Source organism: Rattus norvegicus, chromosome 9 (genome assembly GCF_021556685.1).
Source record: "Rattus norvegicus strain SHRSP/BbbUtx chromosome 9, alternate assembly SHRSP_T2T, whole genome shotgun sequence".
NCBI classification, from domain to species: Eukaryota; Metazoa; Chordata; class Mammalia; order Rodentia; family Muridae; genus Rattus; species Rattus norvegicus.
The window spans coordinates 108,320,704-108,330,855 of record NC_141542.1 but is presented as its reverse complement, the minus strand read 5'-3'; the positions used below and the strand labels follow the sequence as shown (position 1 = coordinate 108,330,855).

General features: G+C 47.7%; 1 protein-coding gene across 7 annotated transcripts; it reads right to left on the bottom strand.

Annotated features, from left to right (window-relative positions):
• Window positions 1–596: 596 nt before the first annotated feature.
• Window positions 597–9,911, bottom strand: Or9s13 (olfactory receptor family 9 subfamily S member 13). Of its 7 annotated transcripts, XR_015628830.1 has the most exons (5): window positions 9,820–9,911; window positions 8,373–8,520; window positions 3,982–4,067; window positions 1,335–2,551; window positions 597–849 (listed from the first exon to the last, which is right to left on the bottom strand). XR_015628830.1 is itself a non-coding variant. In XM_087567170.1 (4 exons), exon 4 carries the CDS (start codon window positions 2,385–2,387, stop codon window positions 1,386–1,388), a length of 1,002 nt encoding a protein of 333 aa, XP_087423296.1. In that variant the 5' UTR covers window positions 2,388–2,551; window positions 3,982–4,067; window positions 8,373–8,803; window positions 9,820–9,911; the 3' UTR covers window positions 1,320–1,385.
• Between the last annotated feature and the right edge of the window lie 241 nt (window positions 9,912–10,152).

The window sequence follows — 10,152 nt, the reverse complement described above, 5'->3', positions numbered from 1 at the left end:
AGTACAGCATTTAAAATGTGATGGTTTTATCGTGATGCAATTTTTTGTTAAACAGGGGAGCATTTGTGATGGAATCGATGTAGTCAAATAAGCTTGTATGGAAAAATTAAAATCCAGTCTTGTGACTGAACCTAGAAGGGCATCATTGAGCAACAGAAGCTAGTTGCAGAGGAGGAAGAGCTGCGTACTTCTGTTCACAGCTAGCTGCATGGCATGAAAGTGTGCAAAATGAGTCTGTGCTAAATTCAGGATGAGAGTTAGCCTTGCAGAGCAATGTCAGGAAGGTTCTGTGAGATTTAACCAAATGCTTTCTCTTGACCTGATGTATTTACCTTGTTGAGTTACAGATACGGTACAAATGTGTTATCATATACGGCCAAGTCTATATTTATTTGTATCTGTATACCTCACTATGCACGCATACTGTGGACAAATGCATTTACACATGAAAGCAAGGGCTACACTTCCTCACAGAGGACTTTAAGAAGCTGGGTCCTCTGAATTCATCTCTGAGAGCTGTGGTGGAGCAGGAGCCTGGTCAAGGTTTTAGCGTGAGTAGAGCCACCCAACCACCTACTGATGTCTAACGAGGATCCTTCTCTTTTATATTTATTTTTATTGTTTTTGATTAGGTGTACGTATGAGTGCCTACAGGTGGTCCAGGAGCCCAAGGAGGCCAGAAGTCAGACATCCTGGAGTTAGAGTTTCAGAGTCAACACCCGTGGAGCAACTCAGTTGTGAGCTGACTGACCTGGGTGCTGAGAACCAAACTCAGGTCCTCTGGAAGAGCAGCAAGCACTCTTCACCACTGAGCCATCTCTCCAGACCCAGCTTCGGGAGGCAGGTTCCCTAAAAGATGTATCACTTGTTAGTTATGTTTGTCCTACCCAATCTACTCCTTGGCAGCAGCTTCATTCCCCCAGAATGTGTTGGTCATTGACTTAAACTATTGGCAGCGGTGTGTGGCAGAGGAGTGGCAGAGGCAGTTTGAGTTTCCTGTCATAAATGGCCACCAGAGCAGACATAGTATTGGGGATTAGAAATAAGCATTTTGTGTATTGACAAACTTGGTCAAGACACAACAATGCCTAGCTTTTCTTCTAGGGACAAAGCTCAGCTCATGGACAGAGAAGCAGGTGGCTGTAAGAGCCACCCAGGCTTTGAAACAGTTCATGTTCTCAGTTGGTCTTTGTGCCATGGGAGCCCTCACTCCTTTCAGCCTTTAGGGTTCTGCGCACAGAGTAAACTTTGCTAATTCTTAGAGCCCCCACTAGGTCTATGTTGTGTCGGTGAAATAGCTTAAAAGAAGACTATCAGTGGGCAAACGAACTCACCTTTATTTCTGTTTTGAAGACAGAAAAGGCTGGTTCCCACTGCTCAGTCATCTACACAGAAGCATTCCCTCTGACCTCAGGGCAGCCTCTCACTGCCCTCACAAGGTTGTGTCTCTGCCCTAACCTCCACAGGGCGTCCTTCACGTCCTTGTTCCTCAGACTATAGATGAGGGGGTTGAGCATGGGAATGACCAGGGTGTAGAAGATGGAAACCACTTTGCCCTGCTCCATGGATGTCAAGGCTCCTGGCTGAGCATACATGACAAAAAGAGTCCCATAAAACAAAGACACGGCTGTCAGGTGAGAGCCACAGGTAGAGAAGACCTTGTGCCTCCCAGATCCCGAGTGCATCCTGAGGATGGTCACGGTGATGTAGCCATAGGAAACCAGGACAGCTAAGGTGGTGCTCACGATGATAAACCCACAGAGGCCGAAGAGAAAGAGCTCATTGAGAGCTGTGCTGGCACAGGCCAGCTGGAGCAGTGGGGGCACGTCACAGTAGAAGTGGTCAATACGGTTGGAGCTGCAGAAGGGCAGCTGGAACGTGAGGCTGGTTTGCACAATGGAGTTCAGGCAGCCCACACAGAAGGTACCCAGGACCAGACGGACACAGGTCATAGGGCACATGGTCACAGGGTACCTCAGGGGACTGCAGATGGCCATGAAACGGTCATAGGCCATCACAGCTAAGAGGAAAGTCTCAGTGGTAGCCAACAAGGAGAAAAAAAAGAACTGAGTGGCGCATCCTGCAAAGCTGATGACTTTGGAGGCAGAGAGGAAGTTGGCCAGGGCATTAGGGGCAATGACGGAAGAGTAGCAGAGATCAACGAAGGACAGGTTCTTGAGGAAGAAGTACATGGGGGAGTGCAGACGGGCATCCAGGGTGATGACCATGATCATGGTGAGGTTGCCCAGGACGGTGACCACGTACAGGACCAGGAAGACAGCAAAGAGCAGGGCCTGGATTTCTGAGCCTCCCCCAAATCCCACCAGCACAAACACCTGCAGGGACACCGCTGAAAGGTTTCCATTTCTGTGGACTGCTGTGGCCATGAGTGGGGACCATGCAGAGAGGAAGGTGGAGGCAGAGAGGGGGAGCAGATCTCACTGGTGCAGTCAGATCTTCCACAGACTGCAGGAAACTTTTGGAGACATGCTATCCACTGTGCAGAAGTTCGCTAGCTGCTCTGATCTCCTGCCAGACGGGCTGGTGTGGCCTGAAAGAGTGACAGACATTTTCCTCTAGTTTAGTTTGTGGCAACTTCTCTTTGTGAATGGGACTGAGCTGTGCTCTTAAGGATCTAAAGAGGCACCTAGATTCCAGGGACCTCCAGGTTGTAGAAGCCTTTTAGCATCGCTGTGTGACACCTGAGTTGCTTGCCCTCCACTCTGAGGACTTTTGTACACTTGGCTTCCAAGACCCACCCCACGTCTCCCAAGTGTCATGCTACTGATCAAAGAAGGTTTGTGAGGGTCTCCTGCCCTTCAAACCTCGTGCTGGTTGACCCTCCCATCTGTGGGCTGAACCCAGAGCAAGGGATCAGCCCTCCCTACACTGAAGCTGCATGTCTTGTGGCTTGCAGGATGCTGACCGTATCTTAGTAGCTCTGGCTCCAAGCCTGATCCAGAGTGTGTGCGGAGACTGACTGATTGACTGTGAGAGGTGCCTGCTAATATCTAGGTGTTGGAGACTGTGCTGTGTGTACCCTAGGACCGTGCACTGAGCATCCAGGACTGGTGCCCTCTGCTCTGTCCTCGGGCTGCTCATGATTATTTTCTCTTATTCGTAGCGACTGTAGCACTGGCCACCAGGAGTCTTCTGTGAGGCTGGCTGGCACTTTTCTGTCAGTTCCCAGAAGGGTTGCTAGAGACTACATTGCTGAGGAGCCCAGCTAGGGAGAGATCTATCTTCTCCACTGTCCTGGGTTGCCTCAGGTGACTCAGAGACCTGGGCTGAGTGAATCCAATGATGTATCTACTACTCCCCTCCATGGTCCAGGAGGTGGAGTGGCCTGGAGGAACCTATTTGAGACAACCATGTACTGTGTAACTGACAATCCCACTTTGAATAGTTACCCCTATATTCAAAGGCATAAATGTATTGGCTCAGAGATCCTCCACATCCTCCCACTGCTGGATCATGCTTCCCTCCACAGAGAGTGTAAAATGCCAGGGAATGGTAAAGTCAAGGCTGTCCCTATGTCAAGGCTGTCCCTTGATTCCTGCTGGAGGAAGGACAAACACAGCCTCTCAGCTTGTCAAGGACACAGGGTATCCTCAGAATCAGTGGACATGGCAGCTGGCCAAGAGCCAAGGACGCTGCTTGGCTGTGAGAGATCTGACTGACAATGTCTACGAAGGGACAGCTTCTGTTCCCCTTGGCCCTGACTTTCCTGATCTAGGGGAACTACTGTCTCCTGTGATCTGGTTAGACACAGCCTACCCATCTGCAGAATTGAACAAGGGTAGAGCTCCCCTCATCCTCTAGCAAACTAGAATTCTGACCTGTATGAAGGCCAGGGAGGATCAGGAAAGTCCATGTCAGCCTTCTGAGGCAGGTCCCGAGTATCCACTCAGTGCTCACCCCATCCTTTTGCTCTCTACCCCCATGGTCTCCTATGCCTCACTGGTGACATATTGAACCTACCTCTCTGAGGTGAGAGTCAGATATATCCCAAGGTCACACAGTCAATATCCAAGCTCCCAGTGTTCCTGTGCTGCTGAGCCTGGTCTCTGTGGAACATGGAGAGGTGGACATCAGTTGGTCCTGTTTCTTTTTCAGATCAGTTATGGCTTTCTGAGCAGTGGAGGAGAATTGGCATGGGCACGGGTGGGCACCAGGGTCCCTGTGAGACTTCTGGTGTGTTGATTCTGGCTACATTAGATGTGGGTCTTCTGAAGAGAGACACAGGACTTGCCTCCTCTCTTGTCCCCATTTGCTGGGCAATGGGAGGAAATGCCTCTCTTTGGGGTCACCCTGCTTGAGAAGATTCTCTGTATCTGGTAGAACGGGGACTTGGAGCCTCTGGTGGCTAATTAGGGAGGCACTGGCCCCTGGCAGCTGGGATTCCAATTCCCTGGGCTTCAGGGCTGTGGCCTCTGTCATGGATGGAGTTTATGACCCCTGGGGAGACTCAATCCAATTGTAATTAAAAGAGATTTATTGATTAGCTGTTAGCAGGATGAATAATCTCTGAGCCAAATTTGAGAGTGCCAGAAGAAGGGGGGGGGTGTGAAGGAAAGATTTGTAATAATGGGAGAAACCACAAGAAGACCTTCAATATCTATGCAGGCAAGCAAAAATTGATCTGATCTGCCAAGGTAAGTGACCCAAAACAATCTTTGGGTATCTGTGTATGCAAGTAACAGAATCCCCCACAAGAGCAGTTAGTCATATCATAACAGGCGGATGGGGGCCACTGAGTCTGGGTTATTGGGAACTTATCTAGGGACTGGTGTTAGAGACAAATTGCTAGTGGGTACCAATGGATGACTAACAAAATGGAGTATCTTTAGCCACCACACAGAGATGTGGCGGGCTGGCAGGAAACCTGGAATCCACGGCAGAAGAAATTCAGAGAGACTCGGTGCTCAGTGTACTTCATTAGAGCAATCAGTAGAGACAATATGTCCTCATGACATAGCCCTTGCTGCTGCCACTCCCTCTGGCCATGTTGACGTGAGCAGCCTGGCCACAGCACTGGGTCATCCCTCTCCTTCCAAGGCATTACTTGGCTCCCTTCAGTACTATTAGGAGTTTAGGTAGATAACCTCAATTTCCTTTCTTCTTTTGTTGTATTAACCACATGGGTGAAATTCTTTTGTGGGGAGGGGGGAGTTGACAGTTTATCTCTGTGTCTTCTGAGCCTCAGTTCAATGCTCTCCCCAGCTTGACCTAGTATATTTTTGCTAATCATTCTTCAGGCCAAACTAAATCCTAAACATCTGGGAATACAACACAGCCAGGTTTATTTCTGTTCAACCTTCTGGCCAGGGTGCTGGTCAAACATTGCTTCCTATGAGGATATGTAAATTTCTTTCTCCTGTGGCCTTATCAGCCCAGTAGGCCACAGTCTTTGAGAAGATCCCCAAGTGCATCCCTGAACCATACAGCTTTAACTCTAGTTCAGTGAGTGAAGATCATATTTAAGCAGTTCTGCTTAGGCTGTGGCGGCCATCCAGAAGGTCATCCTATACCCAAGTGACCAGTGGCTTCTTGTCAGACCGCAGTCCATATTTGTTCACCATGGTGGCTTCTGAGTTGAAATCTACTCTCCAATGTTTCGTTAGGTATCCATGTGCTACAAACTCTTCGGGCCTAGGAGTTTGGTGCTGGGTGGTTTGGTTTGGTTTTGTTATGGTCAAATTGACATAAGCTATACTCAATAGAGAAGAAACTTCAGGGGAAAACGCTTTCACCAGATCACCCTGGGGGCCTTTTTCTTGATTGGTGAAATTTGGAATAGCCCCTCTCACTGAGGGCAGTGCCATCCTTGGGCAGATGTTCCTGGGGGGTACGTAAGAAAGCAAGTTGAACAAGTTACGGAGAGCAAACCCATAAAGCAGTGTTCCTGTACAGTGTTTGCTTCAGTTTTGGACCCCAGCTTCTTGTCTGGCGTTCCCGCCTTGACTTCCCTCAACAGACTGCGACTCAGGTTGAGCAAGCCAAGTAAACCCTTTCCTCTGCTAAGTTGGTAACAATCATTTATCACAGCAATAGACAGCCAAGCTAAGACAGCCCTGTCAAGGTTGGCTTTGGTCAATGATTAATCACAGCAACAGAACTAAAGCACCAACCTTGGAAGCAGGGTCATAAATCATATTTATTTAAAACCTCCTCACAGTTTAGCATCTTGCAACATTTTTAATTTGGTCACAAAATAAAACAAATGGATGCATGACCCAGATCCTACCCTGTGACTCACAACAAGCCTGTGGTCCTACAGAGAAGAGGTAGAGGTGAGAGGAGATGATTTTCAAGGAAGGATGGAGAATCAGCCGGTTAAAGAGCAATTTAGAAGCAAAAAAATGGGGTACATCCAACATAGAAGTATGTAGGTGTGAGCCACAAGGAGTGCCCAAAGTCCCAGCTCTTGGAAGACAGAGGCAGGAAGAGCAGGAGTTTGACACCCTCCTGGGCTACATAGTGATCTTCTACAGAAAAAAATAATACAAAAAGAGACATTCTGGCAGCTGTGATTATGGTACTTTACAATATGCACAAAATCAGAATAGCAGAGTGAACTTTAAGCGCCACTCATCCAACTCAGTGAGCTTGGGCAAGCATTATGGAATCTTTCCTCCCCTCCGTCCTCACCCAGAGCCTTGCGTTATTTCAAAACAAGTAGCAAACATCATATAATTTCTCTAATATGTACTTTCGATGCAGCTCTGAAATGTAAAGCACGTATTTTTAGAAGAGTGCCCAGTAGCATTTCCATTCCCCAATGAAAAAATCACTCCCCAATGTCATCAAGCATCCATTAGCATCCACACATGCAAAGACCCGATTATAGGATGCTATAATTTTTGTGCAGTTATTCAAACAAGCTCAAACGACACTCTTTTGGATCTGTGATGGTTTCTACTTACGCAGGGTCCCCCATCACTTTATTTTGTTGCTATTGTTTATGAAGAAGCAGAGGATGCTGGTTACATTTATTTTAAGAAATAGATGTGTAGAATCTCCCATGGGTCGAACTTGATAGTGTCTTGAGCTCTGCGATACCCCTCAACCCTGTGTATCCCGAGTTGAATCTGGAGGCCTGACTGGAATCCAGTTATTGTCATTACCACCTTATGGGCATTGTTGATGGCTCTGTGTTGTGGAAGGCACGAGACTCTTCTCTCAGAAGAAATGTACCCGCCCGTCCTTCTGTATGGAAACAGCCACTGACAGCACTGCCCAGTTTCATTAATTCAATGAGGGCTTCAAAATGGCGGCAGCATAGTGTTCTGTGAAGATAATCTTTGCTGTACAGATAACTGATGTCCTCCAAGAAACAACCTTTGAATTTCCTTTGGTTCTTGGAAGAGAATAGACACTTACTTTTGGCCACCATGTCATCATATGTACAGTTATGTGGGAAATGCTGGAGAAAATTTGGCTCCATTTACCTCTTTGGAGACCATTTTTAAATGGCAACTTGGCTCATCAGTGCCCTCTAGTGGTCATATTTTTTGTGTCAGCAAGGACTCAAGAGCCGGTCCATGTTTTACTCCACTGTAATTGTGGATTTGCTTGAGCTAAAACTGTCTCTTCTTTACCCATTTGGGAGTCACTCTAATTTGGCTTCATAATCAAGTACAGAAAATGAAAGGGTAGATTGGTGCAAAGTATCAGGATATGCATGACGGTCTTTGCCTGTAATCATTAACTGTATAGGCTGCGTCAGGAGGGTCACAGGTTCAAATCCAGCTTGAGACACTAGTGAGATCCTGCCTCAGAAGCAAACACAAACCAACAGAAGCCCAACAATGATCCAGAGTTTTGTCAGCTTGGTAAGAGCTAATTGAGCCTAATTGGTATGGAAGAGACACGACTTTCCTATGAATATTTAGAAAATATGAAAGAAGAATGCTTGAAATTGTTCAGTTATGAAAACTCTGATGTAACGGTTTACATAGGGATTAAGGGAAGATGTTCATCTATAAAGACATGCTTCACAATGAAAATGTTCAATCAAGCTGGAAAGGTGAAAAATTATGTTGTTCATAGACAAGAGTGGCTTAAGATATATAAAGAGGATGACTGGAGACACCACATGCTTTGGTTGTGGGACATAGAGAAATCAGGCTGGGACTGAGCTTGGATGTGAAAGTGGCAGAGAGTGCTGTGCAGGCTGCTTGAGAAATGCCGTCCTTGGTTACGCTCAGTGGTGGACAGCGCATGCTTACTGACCTGCCAGGCAAGATGAGCCCACTGGTGCAGTCCTGGCATGGACGTTATGCAGGAAACCAACCATATTTTGATTGGATTTGAGGACCGCTCTACAGGAGGGCATTCGCAGCTGATACCATAAACCTTGTCACACCCACCTTGTACAAGTCCTGTGAAGGAGTCACCAGCTGCTGAGATTAGAGAGTACACTGGCCATGCCGTCCATGGAAAACAACATTCCCCGTGTCCACCTCATCTTCTTGATCTGACATGAACTCCTTCTCTTCTCTGTAAGGTTTCTTGAGCCTTAGAGGGGGTAAGAGAGATACCCCATTCAGGGGTGAGCTCTCAACAGTTGCTTATTCTCAGCACTTTGACCAGCCATGGGATCTTTGCAATAACCACTGTCCACTGCACATGACGTGCCTGCCAAACTGCTTATAAATATTCATGTTTATGCTCATAGATTATAGATTATAGGCAGCCAATGATTGCGAGGGGAAAGGCCAGCGATGGTTGAAAGTGGTACAGTCTTTGGCAAGTTGTCCATGCTCCTGTTGTAGCTCCAATTAACTAATTTGTTTACACCCTTAAAAATAGACGTAAAAGTAGAAAAGGGGATAGGAAAAGGAAGGATAGGGACAGGAATGGAGGGAGAAGAAGGGGCAGTGGGGGATATTTTGATTAAAATACATTCTATGCAGACATAAGGATATGCAACTAGTACACGTCAATACATTTCAATAAGATGCAGAAGAGGAAAGATATATGTCGACGATGCTTACAATTAAAGAGGGAAAGCACCTGCAAATCACAGCTAAAATGCTTTATCACATCTCTCACAGAAATGAATAAAACAGGGAAACTGGATTAAACCCAGTAAAAACATAACAACACACACACACACACACACACACACAGAGAGAGAGAGAGAGAGAGAGAGAGAGAGAGAGAGAGAGAGAGAGAGAGAGAGAGCGCTAGAGCAGAGTGTTTATCCAGACAGGGCTCTTTTCTGTAATTCACTCTGTAGATCAAGATGGTTTCGAACTCACAGAGATCTACCAGCCTCTGCCTCCCGAGTGCTGGGATTAAGCCATGTGCCACCATGCAGGACTTTTGCTTTTCTTAATAGACCACAGCTGTGCTTCTTCACAGTTTACCCTGAACTGGTTACAACTGAGTGGAGGTCCCTAAGAAGGACGTTTGCTGCACAACTGGCAGCACTGGGTCACTGGGTCACATTTCCTGATGACACCTTTAGGGGCTCTCTTTCCTCCCTCTGTCCCTCCCTCCTTCCCTCCCTCCTTCCCTGCCTCTTTCCCTCTCCCTCTCTCCCCACTCCTTCTCCCCCTCCCCTCCTTCCCCTCTCTCCCCTCCCTCTCTCCCCCTCCTCCTACTCCTCCCCTCCCCCTCCCCTTCTCTCCCCTCCCTCTCTCCCCCTCTTCCTCCTCCCCATCCCCCATCCTCCCCCTCTCTCCCCTCCCTCTCTCCCCCTCCTCCTCCCCATCCCCCATCCTCCCCCTCTCTCCCCTCACTCTCTCTCCCCTCCTCCCTCCCCCCTCCCTGAACAAAGCACCTTAGACCACTTTCCCATCCTGGTGGTACCTGGTATCCTCTGAAGTATTGACCGTGAGTGTTTCAGGACGGCTGCTTCTCTGCTCAGAGCGTCTGGTCCAGGTCAGTACTCCAGAGGCTGAGCTTTGCACACAGCACAGTTACTTTCTGGCTTGTGTTGCTTTCATTTGTTCACTACCCCCCTTTCTGGCTGGAGACCTAACTAGTATCGACCGCATGCCAGCCGTGCTGGAGGCAGAGACTCCCACAAAAGTTTCTGTCTTCTCCTCTTGAGACAGATGGGAGTCACATTGCTGGAAGGACAAATCTATGGATATTCTAAGCTACTGTCATGCCTTGGATAAAGTGGGAGAGCGGTCCAAG